This window comes from Tursiops truncatus, chromosome 4 (genome assembly GCF_011762595.2).
Source record: "Tursiops truncatus isolate mTurTru1 chromosome 4, mTurTru1.mat.Y, whole genome shotgun sequence".
In the NCBI taxonomy this organism is placed as follows: domain Eukaryota; kingdom Metazoa; phylum Chordata; class Mammalia; order Artiodactyla; family Delphinidae; genus Tursiops; species Tursiops truncatus.
In genome coordinates, this window is record NC_047037.1 from 118,713,974 (window position 1) to 118,740,234 (window position 26,261).

At 37.2% G+C, this 26,261-nt stretch overlaps 1 protein-coding gene across 2 annotated transcripts in view; it reads right to left on the reverse strand.

The window, feature by feature from the left end:
• Window positions 1-26,261, reverse strand: part of TMPRSS15 (transmembrane serine protease 15) — a 135,140-nt gene that overhangs the window by 3,637 nt on the left and 105,242 nt on the right. For both annotated transcript variants that reach the window (XM_019922279.3, XM_073803640.1), the window contains 6 exons: window positions 22,978-23,073; window positions 19,048-19,097; window positions 18,149-18,323; window positions 5,451-5,632; window positions 4,091-4,186; window positions 767-906 (listed from right to left, as the gene is read on the reverse strand). In XM_019922279.3, the coding sequence (XP_019777838.2) occupies window positions 767-906; window positions 4,091-4,186; window positions 5,451-5,632; window positions 18,149-18,323; window positions 19,048-19,097; window positions 22,978-23,073 (739 nt within the window). The remainder of the gene's footprint in view (window positions 1-766; window positions 907-4,090; window positions 4,187-5,450; window positions 5,633-18,148; window positions 18,324-19,047; window positions 19,098-22,977; window positions 23,074-26,261) is intronic.

Sequence of the window (26,261 nt, forward strand, 5' to 3'; positions counted from 1 at the left end):
AACATGTTTTTATCTTCCATGAGGGTTAGTTTGTGGGTAAGAGTTTTCTTTGAAAGTCACACAAGTCAAAAGAATGAGCAAAAAATCACACCTCTCTAAAAAGCTCCAATTGAAAACCTCATTAGGACACTGGATGCCAACTTATTAGTGCTTCTATTTACTTATTTTAATGTTATTCTCAAAGTATTTGTTTTTTAAATAAATCAATTTTTATTCTGTAAAAAAAAAAAAGCTAGTGATACTTCAAACATATTGCAGGCTCTCTAGGTTGGTTTTCATGCAGAAATTATTCTGGGTCACTGGACGCCTGGACTAGACTCTAAATCAGGGTTGAGAATTAGAGGAGTACAGGCCAATTTGGCCCACAGACCTGTTTTTCTTTGATTTGTTTGAATAGGGTTTTAAAGAATTTGAAATTGAAAATAAATGATTCTAGCTAAGGTACATACTCTTCAGTTCACCCCCAGGCCCAATACTGCATACTTTTCCTGGCAGTCAGACACATCCACATGTTATGCCTAGTCCCTAAAGGCATCTGATTTGTAACCTTTGTTGATAAAAATTAGTTCTGTTTCTAATGCTCAGGTCCACCCAGGAGTACTATGCAAATAAGCCACAAATAAAAGTGAAAAGTCACAGTTTTGTAAATGAGGAAATGAAATTAAGACCCTGATGATTTCTGCACTCCCTAATCATTGTTGAGTGATGAACTCATCATGTAGCAATGCTTTCTGGAAATATTGAGTGAGCAGTTTTACATATTTACCTGACAAGAATCTACACCTCCTTCTTCGTAGCCTGCACACACCATATTTTCTGTAATGTTATACTCTGGCATCTCTTGTTGGCATTTCTCATTTGATAGAAGGGGAACATCAGCTTCTTGCAGTATGTCTGCAGGAGGACCTGTTCAAAATGGATAATGCAGCCAGCCAGTCAGAAGTCAGAAGTGATCATCATTGAAGGAGCCACCATCAGTCTTTTTATTTCAATAGTTCACTCTCATTACTGAGTACTGTGTGTATACATAATGGAACTAAATGCTAAAAGCACATAATAAAGCCCATCTGCAGATTTTGCCAAGTGGGTAACAGTAAAACACTTCTTTAGTTCCCAAGGGCTAGCAGGGATGGTGGGTTGGACTAGACGGTCTTTAGGTATTTTCAGTAATTTCAAATGGTTACAGCATTGCTTATGGGGGAAAAAAGCCCGCCAACACAAAAAGTTTCATTCATGGAAATCAGCAAAGTCTCAGAAATCCAGCAGTGCTTTTCATTTGGCACCTGAAGAGGTGCTCCCTTATAATGGCATTCAGCTCCTTCGTGGGGCTGTATGAGCAAACAGGTGCGTACTGAACAGGAGACGAAGCTCAGAGGAACTGTGCCCTGGTCTCAGGGCAATCAGCTTGTCATCCACGTGCAGGGGAAGAGAAAGGAGGCATTTAGTAGCAGAGTATACTTCCATGCTTTTCACAAAATGACTCATCTACTGGAAGCATGAATCTCTGTTTACCGAAATACTAATCCCAAGAGGGATGTGAAAAAAACAGGTGTCTAGTGCACCCAGAAAAGGTACATGATAAGCACTTTCTAATAATTAGCAATTCTATTTGCTTTCTCAGGAAAGGCAGAAAGTTGAAAATAAGCTAGTACATTTGACAGCCAATGTTGTTGCAAAAATGTATGTGCCCTCATTTCTAGCTAAGTTTCATCACCACACTAAAAAGACAAGAAACAAACGCGCACGCGCACATAGGTGTAAAGCAATGTATATGTAATCAGTGGTGTGTTGGTAAATGTTTAATAACCGATTTTTCAAGAAATAAAAACAAAGCCCCACTGTGTATTGTCTGCCAATTTGTCTGTTGTAAACACTGCAAACATGGTCAATTTCAAAGTATGACAGTGTGAAGTTGGGAGGCGATTACCAGCTGGTGCCAGTGACTTCAGAGGCTGGATGACTTTTCAAGTTTGACAATGAACTTGAATTTTAAAAAGTGATTTAGAGAGGTTAAGATGGGGGAGAACTTTCAGCATCTCACTGTCATTTGTTCTATGAAGATTGAGGATGGGCTGGTAGAATTAGTTTTAGAATTAAAAATAAAAGAAAATTTTGCTGCTTGTCAAGGAAGAAAAAATTGTTTGGATATATGATAAAACTTTTTGGTAGAAAGAAATTTGAGCAGTGTTCTTACCTTTGATATTTGTCAACATGAGTTACCATGAGGATAATTGAAAATATACATATTCATACCAAAAAACCCACATAAAAATGTCAGTAAAGTTATTTAAGTTTACTAGTTGCCTTAATTTAATCAAATAATACTCCTTTCTCTCTTAGTAAGCAACATGTTCATGATCTTAAAAAATTAACTAGTGTAATATACTCAAAGGGGAAAAACTGGGGTTTTAGAAATAGTTGGAAACCCTAGGAAAAAGTTCATAACATTTGTTAAAATTGCCACACCCAAGAAGTATTTAAAAGTAATCTGTTTATTCCTAAATGAAATTGATCTCAGATGCAGATTTTTTTCTTGTCTCCATACCACTCCTAGAGACTTTTCCTAAGTCAATTAAATGCATATCTTTAGTGACAATAAGCAAATGTGAGCAAGTTTACTCAACTCTTAAAACAATAATAATTTCCTATGGAATAAAGAGTCTTAAATTTTGTTAGTAGATAATTTGCTTTGAAGAGTACATTGTGGTCATAAATGTCTTTTAGCTTGAAGTCTGATAGAGAAAATATCTATCTAAGAATCATTTTTACTCTTTAGATTTCAAATTTAATAAGTCATGACATTTTTCAAGTGGAGGAAATACAATAATATACAGACTTTGACTTCAACATACTTTATGGGCAGCGGAAATGAAGCATTTCAACAACATAACGTAATTGCAGTGGAGAACCTTTGTCAGAATCGTCAGGCAAGGGTTTGACTTAGATTTTATGCTCTCTTTTACAAGAAGTATTTTAGCTGTGAATCCTTTGCTTCTGGGACATGCACCTCTCCACAAGATTTTGTGCCTTTTCATCTTAAATGCAATTAGGATTTTTAAATATCATGGATATGACCTGTTGTAACTCTAGAGACCAGGTTTTTCCACCCAACAATACTGCTGTTCCCTTTTGCTTAACTATTAGTGAGTGGTCAAACTCTAGCCTAGACGGAGTAACTCCTATTAGGAATTTTGAAACCAGTGAAACTTGCAGTTACGTTCAGAGGGTTTGAAGTACTAGAATGCTTTTTAAAAAAAAAAAAAAAAAGTGTGGTTATTTTTTTCCATTGTAAGACATGCTTTATTTGCCATGAAGAAAGAAAATAAATTTTCCAATTTAACTGTGGCATTTTTTTCATTTTACATAGTTTAATGTGAAAAAAATGTACATCTTAGAGTTGATGAAATATTGCAAGGACATTGGAATAAATTTTATCGAGGTATCGTTGGCATACAACATTATATTATTTTCAGGTGTACAACATAATTCGATACTCTTTGTTTGGAAAACATGCTATTAAATAATGCTGGTGAGTCATTGGTTTATTAATTTATAGTCTTCAATGTAAGATTCATGCCATATCTGAGTCTTCTTGTCAGTAGGCAGAATGAGCATGTTGAAACTGACTCCCTTCTCATCTTAGGGAATGTGAGTGTGAAACATTTATATCATAAATACAAATAGTTTTATTGATTTGGAAAATGTGACAGTTAATAACTTGGCTTTTGATGAGACTTTATCCATATGCTTTATAAAAATACATTTTTGTAGCCTTTGGTTATATTTATTTCAATAGGTATATATTTTCATCAGAGAGTTTATAATACTAAAATTAGATATTGAGTTTAGGGAATGCTTGAATTTCCCTCTAATAAGAATTATAGTTTTATAATATGCTCCATGCAATTTGGAAAAAAAATTAACTCTACAAATATGCAACATATGAATATAAGCCAGACAGTGCTTTTAAGAGATATTGCAGACAATTGTTATAGTATAAGAGTTTTTTAAAATGTTGAAAATATTCACAGGATAGAGCAATAGCATGCTTTTTACTAATAGGCGTTTTCTATTGAGTCTGATAATGTACCTTGATATACAAGTGTTCCCCAGCCAGCAATAGAACAAATTCTTCCAGGAGGAAAAACTTGATTTTCTTCGGGTAAACAAATAGGTTGTATATAATCTGTAAACATGAAAGAAAACAAAAACAAGAACAGACACACATTCATTTCCAAAAGTTTTAAAAATCAATCATTTTCAACATTTCATCTAAAAAAAGCCTTGTATTTTCATTTTATCCTGCCTGGACATTTTTTAGACATCAATCTTAGGGGATAGAAGCATTTCAGAGAAGCACTTCTTTGACAATGGATTAGGTACCACTGATGGCCTTTTAGGATTTTCTCCATTGTCTCTATGACTCTGTTATTATGTACACAACATCCTAGTTCTGGAATTAGTCATTTACATTTGATTTTTAAATAATCACAGTACTTAATAGAATGTGGTTCCAGTTCTATGAAAATCTTGGTAAGACTGTATTTTTCAGGGTCAGTTAAGAGAAACTTGGGCAAATGTTCTGAGGTTTTTTTTTGTTATTTTCCCCAATTACCTACACATTCAAAAAGCTTTTAGGCGATTGTTTTATAGGGTACTTACGGAGGCATTAGCATTGGTGGCTGACTTTTTCAGCCTTTCTCCAACAGTTTGCAAGCCTCCTAACATTCATTCAACATCCATGACATGTAAAACCCAAGGCAGACACAAAAGTGAATAAAAGGATAGGTCTAATACAATGAACTGCAGCAATCATCTGCCTTTGTTAAGTGCTCTCACGCATGCGGAGACAGAATTCCAGAGAAGCACAGGGACGCACTCTCTCCTGACTGGACACTGGGAAAGTCTTCAGTGTAAAGGTTGGAGCTGAGCAGAGCCCTTCAGATGAAGTTCACTCCCTCAGGTGATTTCTTGCACCTTATCTAGGTATTTGGAGGAAGTCCTCCATCTGCTATTTTATTAATATTATTGAATCTCCTTTATGAATGACCATTCTTACTCACTTCGCTCTTTGAACATATGCTTGTCTCTCACTTTGTCCTACTCCGGCCTTTGTGGCAGATGGACCTATCTTTCTTTCCCATGAGAAACAAAGACGGCACACAATAGAGCATGACCTATTATCTCTGGGCTGCTCCTTGGAGTTTACTGATATAGAGGGCTCTTAGAGTTGTATTTTACTGTTCAATTTTCTAGAAAGTTGGATTTAAGCACTGTGATGAAGGTAATTTAATGTGTTTCTCTATATTCCCCAATTTCATTTAAATTATAGCGATTTCTATAACAAATTATCCAACTTTTATGGACTATTAATGCACTGGTACTGATATTTCAAATCTAATTTTGAATTAATTTGGGCAGATAGGATGACTAAAACTGATTTCTCTTACCTGTGTAATTCACTTTCGATTCAAGATGCATCATGGCAATGTCACTGTCCTTTCTCCGTTTATTGTAGTGTGGATTTATGACAATTTGGTCTATCAACCGAGTTTCTATTTGAGGAGAAGTCAGATTCGATGTCATATGCAGGCCTAGGACTGCTTTCCACTTAGATGGCTCTAAATTTCTCCTTAAGTTTAAGAAAAAGAAGAATAAGAAACACTCCATCCACCACAGTTAGTTTCTAGAGATCTTCACAGTAGGTATTTCAGAATTATGTGTTCCCATCCTCAAATATTCTTGAGTTTCTTTGAAGAATTCTTCTTTAAAAATATTTCCTTAATTTCAATTTTTTCTGATCAGATCATAGAGGAAGCCTTAATTTGTGCTAATCTCTATAACTTCTCTTAAATCATCTCTTAATCTCTGGTTCTAGATTGTGGTTCTCAACTTCCATTTCCCATTAGAATCACCTGGAATGCTTTTAAATAATGCTGTTACCTGCTCCCCCTTCTCCATCTCTGGTTTAATGAGTCTGGGATGGAGAGGGGCATTTTAAAAATTCATTTTTCAGTTAAATCTCCATGTTGATGATAATGCATAGCCAGGTTTGAGAAACGCTGCTTTAGATCATATTTGAGTGTGGAGACTGCATCTTTGTGCAGGGTTTCCCTCAGCAACCACAGTAGCTATGGTAACAATGGAAGGAGGTTCAGCAGCATCTCCTGTTTAGGAGGTCACTGAATTCACACAGAGTTCACATAAGCAGTAAAACCTATTATGATGTTTATAAGCTAATACATGAGCTTGAGTAATTTCCACACATAATGAACTCGAATAATTTTTCATACACAATGTTGACCACTGATAGTGTACTGGTAAAAGATAACGTTTGTGTTATAGGCAGATTAAATTGGAGAGTATATTAGAATCTGAAAGTGTACAGGCACTCCTAAATGTGCTACTGGCCTGCAACATCTTCATGCCAAGAAATTACCAGTGAACAGCTGGAATTAAGCCAACTGAGCCATATTCACAATGAAGTCAAAATTCAATAACTGCAATTAGAGCAGAGCTAGTGATTTAATTCTCAATAGTTGCAAATGCCTAGTTTAACATGGTATTTCAAATGTTAAAATACAAGTCACCTACAAATATATAAATATATAAAGAGCATGAAGTTATTTCAAGTCCATCTGTTTATCTTTTTATCTATCTATTCATTACATTGTTATATTTCCTAAAGGATTATGTTTGATCAAGTAGCAGTCTTCAGTAAAGCCGATGAATGCCCAAGCATCCAGAAAACACCCTCTGATAACTGCACTGCCTTAAAATCTGAGGAAACTTACTAAGTGTTTTATAGCAGTAAAACAACTCCCATTTGTGGAGAAGCTATTTTGTGCCAAGTGTAGTGCCAAACACTTTGCATCATCTCATTTTGCCTTTAACACAATTCTATGGATTTTACTATTAGAACAAACTGGGTGCTAAGAGTTTAACATTGTAGGGTAGAGAGAATTGGTGCCGACCAGCACTCACCAGCCTGAGACGCTTGTCTGCTCACCCGCTGGCGCGGGTAGGGGCTAGGAGCTGAGGTTCGGGCTTTGGAGGTCAGACCCCAGGGAGAGGACTAGGGTTGGCTGCGTGAAGACAGCCTAAAGGGGGCTAGTGCGCCACAGCTAGCCGGGAGGGAGCCTAGGAAAAAGTCTGGACCTGCTGGAGAGGCAAGAGACGGTTGTTTCAGGGTGCACAAGGAGAGGGAATTTCTGTTCTGTGTGCTCACAGAAGGCAGAGCACCACCTAAGTGAGCTCCAGAGATGGGCGTGAGCTGCGGCTATCATCTTGGACCCCACAGACGGGCACAGACCACTAACGCTGCCACCGCTGCCACCAAGAATCCTGTGTGCAAGCACAGGTCACTACCCACACCACCTGGGAGCCTGTGCAGCCCACCACTCCCAGCGTCCCGTGATCCAGGGGCAACTTTCCCAGGAGAACACATGGCACGCCTCAAGCTGGTGCAACGTCAGGCCAGCCTCTGCCACCTCAGGCTCGCCCCACATTCCAATTATGACTACTGTACCCCTCCCTCTCCCCGACCTGAATGAGCAAGACCACCTATTCGGCTGCTGCTTTAACCCCCTCCTGTCTGGGCAGGGAACATAGGCCTGAGGGTGGCCTACATGCAGAGTTGGGGTCAAAACCAAAGCTGAACCCCAGGAGCTGTGCAAACAAAGAAGAGAAAGGGAAATCTCTCTGTGTAGCCTCAGGAGCAGCAGATTAAATCCCTGCAATCAACTTGATAAACTCTGTATCTGAGGAATACCTGAATAGACAACAAATGTTCACAAAATTGAGGTGGTGGACTTTGGGAACAACTGCAGACTTGGGGTTTGCTTTCTGTGTCTGATTTGTTTTTGGTCTTATATTTATCTTAGTTTAGTTTTTAGTGCTTGTTATCATTGGTGGATTTGTTTATTGGTTTGGTTGCTCTCTTCCTTTTTTTTTTCTTTTTGTGAGTGTTTGTCTGTGTTTCTTTGTGTGATTCTGTCTATTTAGGTTTGCTTTTACCATTTGTCCTATGGTCCTGTCTGTTCGTATTTTTGTTTGTTTGTTTGTTTTTAATCACTGTGTGTGTGCATGTTTCTTTGTGTGATTCTGTCTATTTAGGTTTGCTTTACCATTTGTCCTAGGGTTCTGTCTGTTTTCTTGGTTGCTGTTGTGTTTTGTTTGTTTCTTTCTTTTTATGACTGTGTGTGTGTATGTTTCTTTGTGTGACTTCGTCTGTTTACTTTTGCTTTTACCATTTGTTTTGAGGTTCTATCTGTTTGTTTGTTTTGTTCTTCTTTTCCTTGTGAGCCATGTAGCTAGAAGGGTCTTGGTGCTCCAGCCTACTGTCAGGCCTGAGCCTCTGAGGTAGGAGAACTGAGGCCAGGATATTGGACCACAAGAGACCTTCCAGCCCCACTTAATATTAATCAGTGAGAGCTCTCCCAGAGATCTCCATCTCAGCACCAAGACCCAGCTCCACACAACGGCCAGCAAGCTCCAGTGCTGGATGCCCTATGCCAAACAACTAATAAGAGAGGAACGCAACCCCACCCATTAGCAGAGAAGCTGCCTAAAGTCATATTAAGTCCACCAAAAACACACCACCGGACATGGCCCTGCCCACCAGAAGGACAAAATCCAGCCCCAACCCCCAGAACACAGGCATGAGTCCCTCCCCACCAGGAAGCCTACACAAGACATTGAACCAACCTCATCCATGGGGGCAGACACCAAAAATAACAGGAACTACAAACCTGCAGCCTGTGAAAAGTATGGAGTTTCCTTAAAAAACTAAAAATAAACCTACCATATGACCCAGCAATCCCACTACTGGGCATATACCCTGAGAAAACCATAATTCAAAAAGAGACATGTACCACAGTGTTCACTGCAGCACTATTTACAATAGCCAGGACATAGAAGCAACCTAAATGTCTATTGACAGATGAATGGATAAAGATGTGGCACATATATACAATGGACTATTACTCAGTCATAAAAAGAAACAAAATTGAGTTATTTATAGTGAGGTGGATCGACCTAGATTCTGTCATACAGAGTGAAGTAAGTCAGAAAGAGAAAAACAAATACCATATGCTAACACATATATATGGAATCTAAAAAAAAAAAAAAAAAAAAAAAAAACTTCTGAAGAACCTAGAGGCAGGATGGAAATAAAGACACAGACGTAGAGAATGGACTTGAGGAAACGGGGAGGGGGAAAGTAAGCTGGGATGAAGTGAGAGAGTGGCATGGACATATATACACTACCAAATGTAAAATAGATAGCTAGTGGGAAGTAGCCACATAGCACAGGGAGATCAGCTCGGTGCTTTGTGACCACCTAGAGGTGTGGGATAGAGAGGGTGGGAGGGAGGCGCAAGAGGGAGGAGATATGGGGATATATGTATATGTATAACTGATTCACTTTGTTATAAAGCAGAAACTAACACAACATTGTAAAGCAATCATACTCCAATAAAGATGTTTAAAAAAAATAGAAAGAAAAGAAAACACTATATAAAAGCTTTTCCCCATCAATTATATTTATAAGGTTTCCTAAAATATAGTTTGTTTAGGAAAGCGAGAATAAACAATTCTCTCCCTTAATTTCCATCTTTCAAAGTAGAAAATTGGAGCACCAGCACTCCCAGTGGTGACAAATGAGTTGTATTTTACGGAGGGACAGAGAAAGCCTCTCTGTGTTTGAGCACGACTGATATTTGGTTAAGGTTATTCTATCAACTGTAGACATTTTCTTTAAATGCTCTGAGTGGTGTGTTTGGGGCCTGTAGGCTTTCTTCGGCCTAGGTCTGGGGGCTTCTGCCATACTCCACCAGTCTGGGAAAGCTTCCTCCCTTCCAGCTGGGCCTTTGAATGGGGAATTGGAGATGGAAATCTGGCACTGGGGTGCTCACTGTTCCTGGGATGTCTTTGTATGTAAGCTTTATAGTCTATACTGGTACGAAATACACATTCAAAATAAAATAAAGTCATGATTCCAAAATAAATAAATAAAATAAAATAAATTAAAATAAAATAAAATGGTAGGGCAGAGACTTTATGTGGGATGGTCTGATTTTAGAGGCTTCCCTTGCACCAGGATACTGGGGAGCCTCATATAGCTATGAGCAGGTTCTGTGGGAGGGACTGAGAACATGAGGGGCAGGCTGGGAGGCAGGAGAGGGAGACATTCCCACTGCCGTTGGTTACCTGGGCTCAGGTAGGGGAGGATGTCTCTGCTTCTACTGATTGGTGGCAGCTCCTTAACTCTCCAGGTGCTGGGCCAGGAGGGCATAATGTGCTGCAGAGGCCCTGTTTGATTATCAAAGGCCTTCTGACTTTCCCTTTTTCAGGTCAGAGGAATCAGTACTTTGGCCAAGTTGGACATAATGATAATTTCAGATGCTCTGACAGCACCCACTTCCACTGTCCCTTGGGACTCCCCTGCCCACTTTGACCTGTCCAGGGAGAAGGGGTAGGGTGAAATCTCCTCCCTGGTGTCCTGTCTCTGAGCTTCTTTCTCTGAGGACAAATACTTGAGAATACAGAAGTCATAGCCAATGGTACTTAAATTTTATGAAGCAACTGAGAAATTTTCTAAAAATTCAGATTCCTAGTTTCTAGTTCTGGAGATTCTAATTTGGAAGGTTGGCATGGTACCCAAGAATTCATACTTTGTAATCACTGTTGGGGTACTGAGCAATATAAAATCCTTCTAGCTTTTCCATTCACCCAAAGCCAAGAAATGGGGGAAGAAAGCCTTCCGAGAAATCATTGCAGATGAAGAAAAGGGACTTAATTATATTTCAAAATATTCTTGTTTCAAAGCATCTACATTCCAAAAAAGCAAGGAGAAGCTATAAGACAGAAGACAGGTGGGGATAGGAGCAGGACGTAATCCCATAGGATAGGCAGACCCCAATTCAGCTGAGGCTAAAGATGGCAGAAATAGCTTACCTTTAGGTAGAGAAAATTGGCTGAATTTTTGCTACATTTCACCTTTGCCTGCTCTGGCCAGAGTGTTTTTCTCAGTAGCAAGGGAAAGAAAGGTACAGTTTGATAGGAAACAGGAAACATGATCCTGACTTCTGTAACCTCAAAGCCTAGCATACTCCTTGGCACACACTAGATGCTCCACAGATGTTGCACTGGATGGGATGAACTAGCGCTGTCCCGTTCTATGTTGCTCTGTGTTGGGTTGTAAATAACTTCACTACTCTGAGCATAAGACTGTCCATTTGTACATGGAATTTTCATTGTGGTGGGAAGTAAATGTGGTAAGATAATTATGATAGAGCAACATAATATGCTGAAAGGAAAAAAAAAGATCAATGGGACCCGATACCATAAATTGAATTTTTTTTATGTTCTACCATTACTAATGGTGGCATAAAGCAACCTCAGCAAGTTTGCTTACCGCCAGTCCCAATGTTTACCCACAGCACAGAGCTTTTGGTCTCTATTAATCATTCTAAAATGAATGGGAAAAGATTCCTGAGAGAATAGCCAACTCCTTTTTTTAAAGGCAAGTAAAAATTAGAATGCCCCTGAAATGTGGTGGTATTGTCAGAGAGCAAGAAAATTTTCAAGAATATCAGAGGTAATTTTTAAAGAATAAAGGAGCCACATTAAATGGGATAACACTAGCTAGCTTTAACAATTTGGGCATCATATAATAATCATAATAATTATCCTAGTTAATAAAATACACTGTTAATGAAGGCCCATGAGTCGATAAAGAAACTCAAAAGCAAAAAAACAAAGTGTGTAAAAGGCAGTTGTATTGTGAAAGAAGGGTAGACAGGGAGGATGTGTTCAATTATTAGTCTTTATTTTGAGTAGGGACAAGATTGTCATACATGTGAGTATTTCTATTTCATTAAGTAGAAGCATGTTTTTAAAATAAAGGTATGCGTTTATTTGTTTAAGTGTAAAAAAAGAGAAGTAAGAACAGGGAAACAGGAGTAAGCCAAATAATCCTCAGCATTATTTGACCTGGTGGATTATTTCTAGAAATTTAAGGAATCACCTTTGAGCTCCTTTCTTCACTTGACTCCCAGCCAGGACTATCCACACACTTGTGATTGTCCTTTCATTTCACTCTTTGATTTTCCTCAGTTTTTCTTTCCCAGCTCTTTTCTTCTCAAAAATCTGAATATTTAGAATACTCTAGAATTCTGCCTTCCGCCTTCTTCTCTTCTTCATTAACAGTAATTCCATAGATGATCTCATCCAATGCCATGACTTTAAATACCAGAAATATGCTGAAAACTTCCAAATTTGTGTTTTAATTCTTGACTTCTCTGAACTTTAGATTCACGTACCTATGTGCCAATTGGCCAGTAAATACCACTTCAACTCTGGTAGGAAGTCTCAAGTTTAGTATATAGAAATCAGAACTTTTATTCCCCTTCCAGTCCTGTTTCTTCCCATTTTCCTCATCTCAGTAAATGATATCAACACTCATCCTATTGCTCAAACCCAAATCCTTGGTTCTTCTCCTCATCTATCTGTGATCACTAGTGAGTTTAGATAGCTCTAAGCATCTGAACTTACTAATGAGATCCAGACATTTGTCCAGCTTCCTCAGCCATAATCTTAGGGCCACCATTGTTTCTTTCTGACTGGTCCCCCCAATTTTATCCTTGCTCCTCTCAGCAGTCTAATCACCACACAGACGCCTAATTAGATAATGTCACTCTTCTGCCTTCTAAATTGTCTCACTTCCTATTTACCATGGGCAACTGAGTCCTCACCAGAGCTTAGGATCTGGTCTTGCCTGCATCTCCAATCTTGTTCCTACCCCACTGCCAGTCACTTCCTGATCAACTGTGGTAGCTGGGTTTCTCAAGGTTTCTGTTTTCCTGCCCTATCCTATAATATAAGCATTATTAGGGCAAAGACTTTGTTCGTCCGTAGAGCACTATTATCCCCAAAACTTAGAACAATGCTTGGCACAAGATAAGTGCTCAGTGACTGAATAGATATATGAAAAACAAGAAGCAATCCAGGAGCCAGAAAGATTGAGCACAACCAGTGGTCACACATAACAGCCAGGTAAAGAGAGGGGAGTTGTAAATAAAGCCATATCAGGACAAGTGGTTACACAAAATACATAAGGAAAAAGAGGGCACAGTAATGTGATCCAAGATGATGAATTAGTTCTCAAAGTAGAACTAGCTTCAGAGATCTCATGCTGGAACTTCTAGGAAATAAAACTTCTGGGTAGACTAATAACTATAATAAGATACCTGCTAATAAGAAGTGTGTTATTAAAAATAGTGTTAACAGAATAATGTCAAGGAAATAGGTTATATAATATGGGCCGTGGGTGACTTGAAGAATGCATAATTTTAAGGAGATGATGCCAGGTTGGAAATTGGTAAAACCTATGAGAAAGGCAAAAATCTAAAAGATTCTAGTGAAGCAGTAAGAAATGTTTTACCTATCAAAAATATGAATAGCAACTCAAGCTTGAAATCCGTTGGAGTCAAGATCTATGCCATAACCAAAAACCAGTAAGTCACTAATCTAATCTTGAAATCTCTACTCGCCTAGGAAAATATTCTTCCTTTTTTGATCTGTAAAAATTACTATAATCTTGAAAAAGTATTATAGTATTTCTGCAACCTGAAGAAGATAATTTATTATTAGCTGATCTCCTAAAGCCGTAAAAATAGGTAGATAAATAGAGAAATTAACTAAACCCATGATGTTTATTTTTTAGAGTAGGTTTAAGTAGAAATGAAATAATTTTTAAAATATTATATTTGAGTAGATTCTGTATCCTAGACCTATTTAGTATGTTTGAGGTATTAAAAAGAATCCAAATTTTAAATTGTAATTGCACTATCAATTAATTAAGCAATGTTATTTTATAGTCAATACTGTTTAAAAAGTTGGTTTTCAAAGTTTTATTAGTGCAGTTAAATTAATTTAGCACTAAAGTATAAATAGTAGTCTGTATTTCTTGCCATACACCAAGACACCTCATTATGAAATCATCTACTTCAGAAATGTTAACACCTATTTCAAGAAATCATTCTAATAAGAAATGAGGTAATCCATATGGTGCATTTGGTCTTCTCTGAAGAGCAAGTTAAGGAATGGAAGATTGGCAAGAGGCTTCTCTATGGGTAATTTCATCATTGATATATGTCTATTCAATAGATGTGATCCAGACTGTAAATCTATAAATGACCAGACCACCCACCATGGAGACTGAATAGTGGTCCCTTCTGGGGTCCACTTCAGGGATGGTGATGACTGGGAAGGGGTATGAGAGGAATTTCCAGGTGATAGAAATGTTTTATGTCTTGATAGGAGTGTCGGTTATACAGGCTGATGCATTTTCAAAACTCATCAAATTAGATACTTAAGATTATGCATTTTGCTATATATCAGTGGAAAAAAAAATGAAAACAAATATTAAACTCCAGTTGGTAAGTTTGCTTTACACAGTGGTATGGGTTCACAATTTTCAAACTACTTTTCCATTCTAAGCGTGAGCAAATCCATAGATATTTTGTGGACAGCACAAATAAGATAAGAGCTACAAATACGGAAGGAAAAAAGACTAGGATGTACCCTATGGTATATTATATGAATTAGAGCTATCCTTATGAGTTCATATTTGTATGTACAGAGCTATGTCCATTGAGAGGGTGTAGAAGCAGGACACACAAGCAGCTGCAAGGGGCATGGAAGATCTTGTTTTTTAAAATGTAAAAGGAACTAAAATAGCTAAATGGATTTGGGGTTTCTTATAGAAAGCTTGATTTCAGGGCAAAGGCAGGGAAAGCACAAGATGAACCTGGAACATCTTATTTTGCCAGAAAGTAAAAATGTTCTCAAAGAATGGGGATATATCAAGACCAACAAGGGAGAAAGCTTGAAGGGTTTCCCCAAATATAAGGACTGTCTATAAAATAACTTGCTTGTATTAAGAAAAATAACAAAGACAAGAAAGAAAGCCTGAGAAAGACAAAGACAGTAAGGCTGATGGAAAGGCTATTCTAGATTAAAGATGAAAGAGGCATAGCAAATAAATGCAGTGCATTATCCTAAATTGATTCTCGGGTGGAAAACATACAAACAAACTATAAATGTTATAAAGGGCATATTTGGGACAATTGACAAAAGTGAATACATACTGTATTAGATAATTAGATTAGATAATTGTATTGACTTAATGTTAAACTTCCATGATTTTCTGTGATTATGTAGGAAAATATCCTGTTCTTAGTAAAAATAAAAAACAGGGTAAAGAGGCACAATGTCTAACCTACTATCAAATGATTCAGAAAATAAATATTTCTCCAAATTGGAGGGAATTAAAGAATGATAAGAAAGTGTTCATAGCATAAAATGTAAACAACTGGTGAATCTCGGTGAAGGTACACAGGAATTCTCTGTACTGTTATTTGCACTTTCTGTGCATGTTTGAAATTATATCAATATAAAAAGTTTAGAAAATAAATGTGCTGAATGTCTCGTGGGTAAGACTTAGAGTCTTCTTTCACAGACCTTTCCTGAGCAGGAAACAATAAAAATTTTATTGCACATTTCTATAATTCACAGTACGCAAAAGCATTGCAGCATCTTAACTTTGTCCTGACAATCACCCTAGGAGGTAGATATCCTGTGGACACCCTACAGATGAGGATCCTGAAACCCACAGATACTAAGTCACACAAAGTCAGTAGCATAAGTTGGATCAAAATATTCTCTGGTTTGAAGTCAACCTTGTCTTTAAATCACAGCAAATATTTCTTAAAACTTCACAAATATCTCTTTTAAGGTTGGAAAAGAAGACAAGTCAGTAGTAGAGAAACAGAACAGGCACAGGGAAGTTTAGTGACATCCAGGAATACTGAGGCTGAGGGGTGGGAAAGAGAGTGTGGACAATCTGAATGCAGACAGCGAACTGTCCGATTAGACCATTTAACTACCCACAGGTGAAAACTCCTGGAGCAGATTTACTTTGGGGTCAGGTCATTTGTGTAGTATGGTTTCAATAAGTTTCTTGATCTGGGTTCTTCTTTTTATTAGGAAATTAAGCTTTTTACTGTATAAGTAGAGTTTTAAAAGACAAATAAGACTCAGTATTAGCATACTAGTAAGAATATTTTTTGGATAAAACTATTTGAAATAATATCAGAAACTTTCTTGGTTAGAGACATAAAGAAAAAAGTAAGAAAACTCCTGGTAACCGGAAAAATAAGAACTAATACCACTGAGTGGCTAAGGAGAGTAAAATGCAAGGTTGGTGAGCAAATGTTTTTCATCACGATTCTGTTACAGCTTATGTTTGTTTGCTTTTGTTCAAACTGAAACTGTGTGAAAAGACATTTTATGTCCTATATGACTGAACATGTGTTTATATTAGACGAAACTGCTTTTCTATTTCCCTCATATATTTACTGTTTGAAAAGATGTTATTGGTATAATTGACCTATAGTAAGTACATCTGTAAGGTAGCTAATTGAAAGAAGTCACTAATATCACTGCAAGCCTGGTTGACTTTTAGAAAGCATATGTTCTGCAAGAACGTCAAATGGATGAATTTACAAAATCTGAGGTTAATACAGGAGGTGGCTGTTTTACTAAGACCTACCTATGATGCAGCAGGAAACACTGAATTTCTAGCTAAAGATACCTTTTACTTGTAACACAGTTGGATATAGGTTACCCACCTGTGGCACACCTAAGACATAGAGTATGTATAGGTAAAGATTGAAGTCTTGTTTAGCAGGGGGTGGGAAAGTTGGCTGCTGTAGACATTTGTTATGATATGGCTGAAAACAGATTAAAATATAATTATCAAGAGGCAGCAAAGTTAAGAAGGTGTAGTTTAGATATGCAAGAGGCTATAGTTTAGTCACCCAGATATGGGGTGTAATGCACAGACTCAGACAGCTTTAGATGTAGATGGGCAGTGCCTTGGACAGTCCTTCTGGAGCGCAGGTAATTGGTCAAGCTGGGATGTAGCTGAGGGTCCTCATTTCCAGGTTCCCAGCCTTACGAGTTTGAGTTTACTCTCACTCTTGTATGATGGGTATTTCTGCGTAGGCTCAATCCTTTAATACTCCTTCTCCCTGGCCCTCCCTATCTCCCAAATAATTTTGACAGCCTCCTGTAGCTGATAGTCTGTCTCCATCCATCCAAGACCTTTCAATGCCTGTGTTTGTACGGAGTTAGTCTTTTATCCTGATTAACTAAGGCTGCATCCTCCATTCTGAGCACACACACTTCTCTCAGAGATTCTGAACTCTAGAGGCTCATTCTAATCCTCACAGGTAAGGTCATTCCCTGGAAGTCTCTTGGGGCAGGAAATCACCCTTGTCAGGGCTTATGAATCTTTAGGAGGAAGTTACGTTTTTTTCTAACTTAATTCAGAAGTGTTGGAGTACAATTACCTAAAGAGGTGCCCTCTTTCAGGCAGAAGAAGAAATTAACATGTTCTTGGGCCCAGGAATATTGATGTTTATTTCCAGGCCCTTCCACCCACTCTCTTTTCTCCTGTGACACTGCTTTAAGAATGGCTGCTCTAGAGGGAGAAGATAAATTCTAAAATTCAGCATGTATTTTGTCATATCAAAAAAATAATTCGACATGGTTGATATTAGTTCTAAGTTTTAGTTACAGTTAGCATCAAAACAGATCTGACCTGAGAACTAAGGAAACATTTTTATGCTAATTCAGAGCAAAGCGCTTACACGTGAATTTCAAAGGGCACACTTTTTAATTTGTAACTTGAAGGCTATCTATACATGCTTTTTTTGACATTGACACTTTGCTGACAATAAATATTGTCCTAATTGGCTGATAACCAGCAAAATTTACATAGTGAAAACTAATTTTATACCTTAAAAAATGCTTACCTTGTAAATAGGTGGAAATTTCAATTTTTATGAATGTATGAACCATAATACTTGATCCAAGGGTCTAATGAAGAATAAATTTTAATTATACTTTCTCTATTTTTATACATGATTTTAATGGGAAAATGATTGGAAAGTTTATAATGTTATAAACAGCAGGAACATTTTCCTGCTGGGAGGGTTTGGGGAGGCTGCCTGAAATGGGATGCCTAGTGTCTGCTAGGGTCACCTCGTTGGGGAAGGGCCAGCTGTGATATCGCACTCACCCATACACGCAGTGGGCGGCCGACACCAGCCAGTCCCTGCTGACCAGAGAAGCCCCACAGAGCAGCCGGTCGTTATAATACACAGCAACGATCCAAGGCCAGGCTCCTTCTCGGGAATTGTTTCCTCCAACGATCTTCGGGCTAACTTCTTGAGCCACCAGTTTTTTTCCACACGCTGTTAAGATCATTGAAGAAAGAACTTGTAGTTAATTTTGGTGGATTTCCTCTGGTCATGAGAATTGAGTGGATCACTGCAAAATAACTTTAGGTGACATAGTGACTCTAAACAGAATGATTGTGATGACTGAATAGGAAAAACTGATGCCATTGCTACTGCCACCATCTTCAGTAAAGCCTAAAGACGGTCTTCATAATGTATGGAGATTCCTCACTGATGTGTTGCAATGGACACTCCCTGTAGATCACAACAACAGGATGAGAAGACTCAAGTTTCAAAGTGACCTACAGGGTGATATTGGAGAGAACTGTATCCAGGCATGTTGACTGTTTTCATTGTTGCCATTGGAGTAAATCTCAGGAGCTTGAATGATGGAGGTATTATTACACAGAGAAGCTCAGAATGGTGTAATTTCAAGGCTTCATTACAGTACTCCCATAAGTATTAAGTGCACATTTTTAAAATTTTCACATATCACAGGGAAATTTAAAATTGACTCATAAAAAATCATCTTTTTCAAGATTTCAAAGGACATGGAAATTCGTGAAGTATAATATCTTCTTAAATGCCTTTTTAAAATTCTGCCGCCTCTGTCTGTGTTATCTACTATTAATGAAATTTTGTGCACATCCTTTTGGGTGTATGGATAAATTTTAAAAAAGAAATAAACAGAATTTTAAACTGAAGGCTTGAAGGAGAACAGGAGGAAATATTTACTTACATTTATGGTTACATTGTAACAGAAGCAGTGAATCCTCTAAGCACTGTTTACTATAATAGAAGAACAACTGTATTTCAAAAATGGTGCACACAACATTTTAAAGCAAAACATAGTGTAAGTTGTCCTATTTTTTCTCTTTAGTAAAATGGACCTTTAAATGTGTCATACATAAAATGCATAGCAGAAAATCCTCAAAGTCAAATAAAGCTGAGTTCGTATCTTTAACTCTACTGCTTACTCTTCATGTGATTTTGGATAAGTTGCTCAATATCCCCAAGACTCAGTTTTAACATCCATAAAACAGGAGCAATAGTACTTTATTGGAGTTTTGTGAGATGTAAATAAATATTTGCAATGGAATTATTATTGTGTGTTATACACAATGAATACCTGATGAACGGTAGCTTCTGTTAGTTTCTGTGAACCAACCGTGGATTTCACCGTTCTATGATACAGAATATGCTTCACTATTGCTAACGAGGGCCTATTCAGGGCCCCAAACTGTGTGTGAGGCTGTGTACTTTATTCAGGGAATTCAATGATGAATGAATCATGAGTCCTGCTTTCAAGGGAGGCAGACATGTAAATATAAAATAAAGTGCAGGCATAAGTAATTAAAAACTCACTACCCATTTAAATATTTGGATACCAACTTTTTTCAAAGCCAAGAATTCTAAAGAAAAATTAAAGAAAAAATTTTAAATGTGTTATACTTACTAACCACTAGAGGTCAGTATAACACAAGGAATTAAAGTACTTGCCCACACCTTTCCCTGATGGCAGCTACTGTAGCTATCGTTTGCCTTAAAACACACAAGTACACACATATAATTTTAATGGTTTCTATTTACATATTTAACAACACCTACTGTGCATGTTTTTTAGGTGCTTGAAATTTTAGGGAAGAACAAGTCAAAAAACGTAAAACATGGCCCAAGATGCATATGAGATCATTAAGTACAACAAAACAATTCAGTGTGTCTGGAACATACATGATAAGGATTACTTGAAATTACATGCATTCATGTTGTCTGAAAAATCCCCGAGAGCAGACATAGCCAATTGAAATATAAGTAAATATACATTTTATTAATAAGCAATGTGCATGTAGGTATATCTATCTAGATATAGATAAATCAATATGCATTCATAATTCCCCAAAGAAGAAGTCTCAGTTAATGCTTCTTCTGTTATCCACCTATGGTTAGGAGAGAAGTCGTTTTTAGGATGCATCCCAGCATACTGTCAAGTTTCATTCAAACTTTCTACATCTACAATATCCATCAATGAAAACTCATATTCAAAATGGTTCATCATTTTTAGGTGTTAAACAATATTTAAGACTCTGTGGTCTGTGAAAAATGGATGAATTTCTTTTCAGCAAGCACAGAAAAGTTTTTGGTTAACTTAATGGTTACCAGAGAATTAAACTGAGCTTAACACCTCATTCTTCAAGTGTTTTGGTTAATTAAAATTTTCATACACAAACACACACGTAGGGTCTCAGTATACAGCAGTAAGTTGCTTCACTTATGGTCAGAGTGAGCAGTGAGTACATTTGTCCAGGTACGTTATAGAGATTAGAGGAAAATAGAATAACTTTCCTGGCCTTCAGTCCTGGAGTCAGAATTAGGTCAGCCCTCTGTATGGGAAAAAAGTAAATGCCATGATCCTGTATCTTGCTTTCAGCCGAGAGGGACAATATCGGGATACAAATGGATGGGTTTGTATCTACTGTGTTGACAAAATGAACTGATTTCTCTCCCTATATATGCCCAACAAGTGGCCTTTTTTCTTTCTTTTTCCTTTCCAGAACTGTTATTTAAAGTGATATGCTGCCTTGGAGAGTTCAGAGGTAGCACAGTAGAATGGCAAGTGGAGGGCTTTGAAGCCAGATAAACCTGGGTTAGAATCTCATGTTGCCTCCAGCTTTGTGAACGAGTCCAAGTCACTTATCAACACCAGGCTTTTCTCCTCATCCTTACAGTGGAGCCATGCTACTTAAGTCAAAGAGACTAGAAATAACCTCTGTAACATTGCAATGTTTCTGCCACAGCATCTGTCACAGGACAGGCATTCAATAAACTGTTGATAAGCACTCTATATCCTGTACCTAGCACCATGCTTAGAACACATTGTCAATCAATATATATTAAGTCAAATTTTTTTTGTTGTTGTTATCTAGGACTACTAGACAAAAAATTGGAGGAAAGGGAAACCCAATACTGGCAGCAGCATGAATTGTACATTTCCAGTTATATCAGGTCAGATTGCTGGTACCATGTTGAATGGCCTTCTCTCAGTGGTGGGAAAATAGTAGTCTAGTCATGCATATGCCTCATAATAGGAGAAAAAAATGGGGATCTAAGTTGATCTTCATAGTTGGAAGAATCATCTTCTTTGATATCCTCTTCCTTTCCTAATTTTTTTATTATGACCACTAGTGAAAGGGTGTTTTCAAAAACACCAGATTTCATGGGGCAATAAATGTATTTCTGCAATAAATACATACATACATACATACATACATAGATACTAACTAAGTGTATATATGTCTGATTTCCTGTCAACCCAGTATAAGGTGGCTAATTAAGGAAGAGATTAAGAACGTTCTGGATTATTGATGTGATGAAAGTTTCAAGTATCTTTGTGTGTAAATGGTGTCTTTTTCAAATAACATGAACATACATACAATAAAGACATCAATGTATAATGATACTGGCATTTTGTTGATAAGCATGGAATAAACTAGTTCTTATTTTAAATATGCATATAATTAATATAAAATATTCTGTACTTTTTCCTTTTTTTCTAACTGATTCTTAAATGTCTATGAAATATAAATAAGAGACATTCTCAGCATACACACTGTTCAAGATCTATAATGATAATGCAAATTTAGACATGCTTTATAGAAAGGAAATCTAGTAGGCCACTTTCTCACTTGCAGATGGTTTGTTTCACCCTTGATGAGACTAATAAAATCAGTCAAGGCCCTGCAAATATTCATACAAAATATTCAACTGCAAAGTACTTTGGTACTAAAACTACTCCTTTAACAATCTGTTTTACTGGTTGAGCTCACAGACATGGCAACTTTTCATGAAGAGCTGAGTAATTATATAATTTCACTTTTCACCATTAAGTGTATTAAACAAAGAACTTCAAGCTAATGCACCAGCAATGATATCTTAAATCCTTGTCTGTTGTTACAGCTTCTTCTTGAAGTTACTATCTTCCCATCCAAGCTGGCCTTTAATGGAACTGTAAAATTCAGAAGCCAATTTCAACCGAAGTTATCATTAATTCCCAAACAGCAGAAATGACATAATCTAAGCTAAAACAGATCTTTGAATACAGGAAGGATGCTGCTTTTTAAAACATGAGTAAAAGCTGTAAAAGTGAACCTGATCGTAAAGAGCAAAGGAGAAAATGCAGACACAACTTAAAGTCTGTACTCTTTCACTTAATAACCATGTTCTATTTGCTAGAGAAAAGAATACCATGACTTTTTTATCCCTTTCTTCTCTTTTGATGATAACTAATTGTGTCACTCTTTTTAGTCTGATCAACATTGGACCTATTTATTCCAACTCTCACAATTTCTTTGTATGGGGTTTACTTGTTTATAAATCCAAGAGTATGGATAAAAAGAATGTGGAAGTAAAACTTATTGAATCTCTATCAGTGTGCTCTCTAATTACACTGTAATACTTCATTTGACCCTGTTACCATACGTATATGAGGATTAGGCAATGTTATCAGATAGGATCGATTAGATACTGTTTGAGATTACCTGAATAACAAAAAAATTAAATAACTTTCAAGATTATGTGGCATATATGGTGGTAATAAAAGCTGACTGACTTCAAAATCCACCTTCTTTCCTGTCCATGTACAACTAGTCAAAGAACACATTTTGAGACCCACCTCGGTGTTAGTATTAAGCTGCCATTAGGTGTTGTGTTTAGTTGTACAAACGGTCCATGTCCAGTAGAAAAGATTGGCATGGATGAGTTTCCACTCCTAGGGAAAAGCACGCAGACAAAACAAAAACACAAACAAAAAAGTCATAAACGAAACTTCTAGTTATTTAATGCTGTGGACGTTGAAATAAATTATGAAATTCCAGGCAAAGAGATTAACATTTTAATATTAAGCTTCAAATGTTTTGATGTCTAAAAGATGGTACAACTCAGTAGAAGAATTACTCATAATGACATGAAATGTAATTTTAATTTTTGCATAATACCTCTTGTTCTTGTTTGCCTGCTCATATATGTTATTTAACAGAGTTAAAATCAGTGCATATGTCATTTGAGTGTCTGATTTGTTTCATTTGACTTTTCTATGTTGTCCAACAATTTCTATAATGGTCAATTATAATGACAACTTCAAAGAGTTGCCGCAACATAATTTATTAATCTTTTTTTTTCCTGTTGAGTGTAATTCATCTTTTAAAAAAATGCACGTTACCTAAGAACAACATAGAAAAAGGAGATCCTCAGTGTTTACTTTTGTTGCTTTGTTCTTGATATTTCATTCAATTCAAAGCCTAACAGCCCTAATTTAAAATCGGAAGCTATGTTTTTGCTCTAAAAGAGGAAGTATGCAGCCTGTACCTCCAAGTGTCAAATGGTGAACCAGAATGGGATAAAAAGACACCTCCATGTGACAAAAGACATTAAGTTACTGGTCTTTCTTATCCCTGAAAACCTGTTACAGCCATGCTCTCAACTGTGAACCTTCACTGAAGATTTCTTTTAATTATCCACTCTTCCCTAGGCTTAGCTGGAAACTTTTAGCTTCTCACTTTCTAATCTTTTTCTTGCCTTTTATTTATTCCAGATTTTAATCTTCATATAAAAATATGCCTTTAGGCTGGAAACATCCTGATTCCTGCTATCTTCTCTGGGCTGGCAGGGAGATGATGTGGTTCCTATCTTTTAGAGTATCTTGAAGGACCCATCCACTCCCTCTTCAAAAGAAGGTCCAGTGTTTTTTCCAGGCTATAGTCAACGCTGACCCTTTTCTGTCTGTGTGCATAGAGGAAGTTTCCAAGGAACACTCACGGCTGTTATGATCAGTAAGAGGAAAAGAATGAAGTAGAGGGTGTTTCCTTTCTCTTTCCGGTAAGACAACACCTTAAAGAAACTGAAAGTGTCTGATACCTTTCATTCACTGAACAGAGAACTGGAACAATGGAGCTTGTATTTAATGTCCCAGAATTTATCATCTTGCACTTTCATTTTATAAACAGATAAATGTTAACTCAAGCACACAAATCAATCACCATTCCTTTAATAAAACCTGAAATGGATTTACCAAAGGGAAAATGAGTGTTGCTACTATTATTGCTAAAGATTAAGATATTCCTTCCATGTGGGAAGAAGAATCATCTTATTTAAGGACTTATATAAAATATATTTTTTTATAGCTCAGAAAACAAAACAGGCATAAAGACATGCAAAAAAAAAAAAAGGAAAACACTAATCTGAAAAGATACATGCACCCCAAAGTTCATAGCAGCATTATTTACAATAGCCAAGATATGGAAGCAACCTATGTGCCCATCGACAGATGAATGGATAAATAAGATGTGGTACACACACACACACACACACACACACACACACACACACACACTGGAATATTATTCAGCCATAAAAAGAATGGAATCTTGTCATTTATGACAAAATGGATGGACCTGGAGGGTATTATGCTAAGCAAAATAAGTCAGACAGAGAAAGACAAATACTGGATGTTTTCTAAAAAACAAAACAAGTGAACAAATATAACAAAGTAGAAACAGACTCACAGATACAAAGAACAAACAGGGGTTTGTTCACAGATACAAAGAACAAACAGGGGTTGCCAGAGGGGAAATGGGTGGAAGGAGGGACAAAGAGGTAGATTAAGAGGTAGAAACTTCCTATTAATCTGTCTCATATCAATTTAATTTAGACCAGCCAGAAGAAGCTATAGAAGGGTAGAGAAAAATTTCTCCCTCCCTGACAGTGTGTAATCTATAAAAATATCCAATATGTTGTACACCTGAAATTAATATAATATTGTAAGTTAACTATACTTCAGTTTAAAAAGAAAAGATCTCAAATGGCAGCAGAGGGTGTAGAAGATCAGGAATGCTCTAGATCAGGAAGGACTTTACCACTGCAGGAATCTTTTAGTTAAGGACTCACACATTTAGGGAAGACAGGATGTGGATCAAAAGAGATTTTAGATGACTGAATTTTACCGTTGGTACAGCTTCTGGTACAATTCATCAACACTAATCTTGACTTTTAAGAATATCAGGGAATGTCTATCCAATTTGAAGAGGTTCTAGTTGTGTTGACTTTACATGAAGGCTCCAGAAGCATCATTGGAATTGGTTGATTAGTGTACCTCTTCACTGGGAGGGACAAGTTGGTGGATCCTAGTTACTCTCCAATCTCCCTTTTAGATGTCTGTCTTCTTTTACCACTTTTGGTTCATGTTCTCAGTATCCTTATTCTGCTGAATGCCTATGTTTGTTGTATATTCTTCTAGGTAGTTTTCTATGTTCCTGACTCTCCATGATGAAAGATTTTCCAGGTGTGTAATCCAGATAAGCAACATTAGCCTCACCAGGGGCTAGTTACAAATCGTCCAGCTCTATCCCAGATCCACCCACAATTTTGAAACTCTGGAGGTGAGATCCAGTGATGAGTCTTTTAACAAACCTTCCAGGTGATTCTGATGCTTCCTAGTCACAAACCATAGTCAAATGAAATATCTAATTCTTTACTTGTTCAGGAGGCTGCTCGTTGGTTTCCAAAGTGACTTCTAGTTACCTATAGTAATCTTACTATAAGCAATCTGTTTAAGCCACTGATAAAGTTAATTCATATATCAGGACCCACAAAATGGTGGTCACCCAGGGGCCTGGCCCACATCACAAATCTAAACCTAAGTCAGCCTACACTTACAGGAAGTATTTCACTTCCTGAAATATAGAAAGAAAATGTAACACCAGTCACAATCTTCCAACTCAGGTTTAGCTAGCTCACCTTACCCTAGAAAATGGGACCTGGTAGCCTATATGCCTATAAGGAAATCCCTGACCTTCATTGCCTCTTCTAATGTTCCATAAAACTCACTGTTGCCCCAAATCCCTCAGGAATAGTGCTCCACTGCTTGTGAGGCACTGTACCCCCAATCTATGGGCTGTTTAC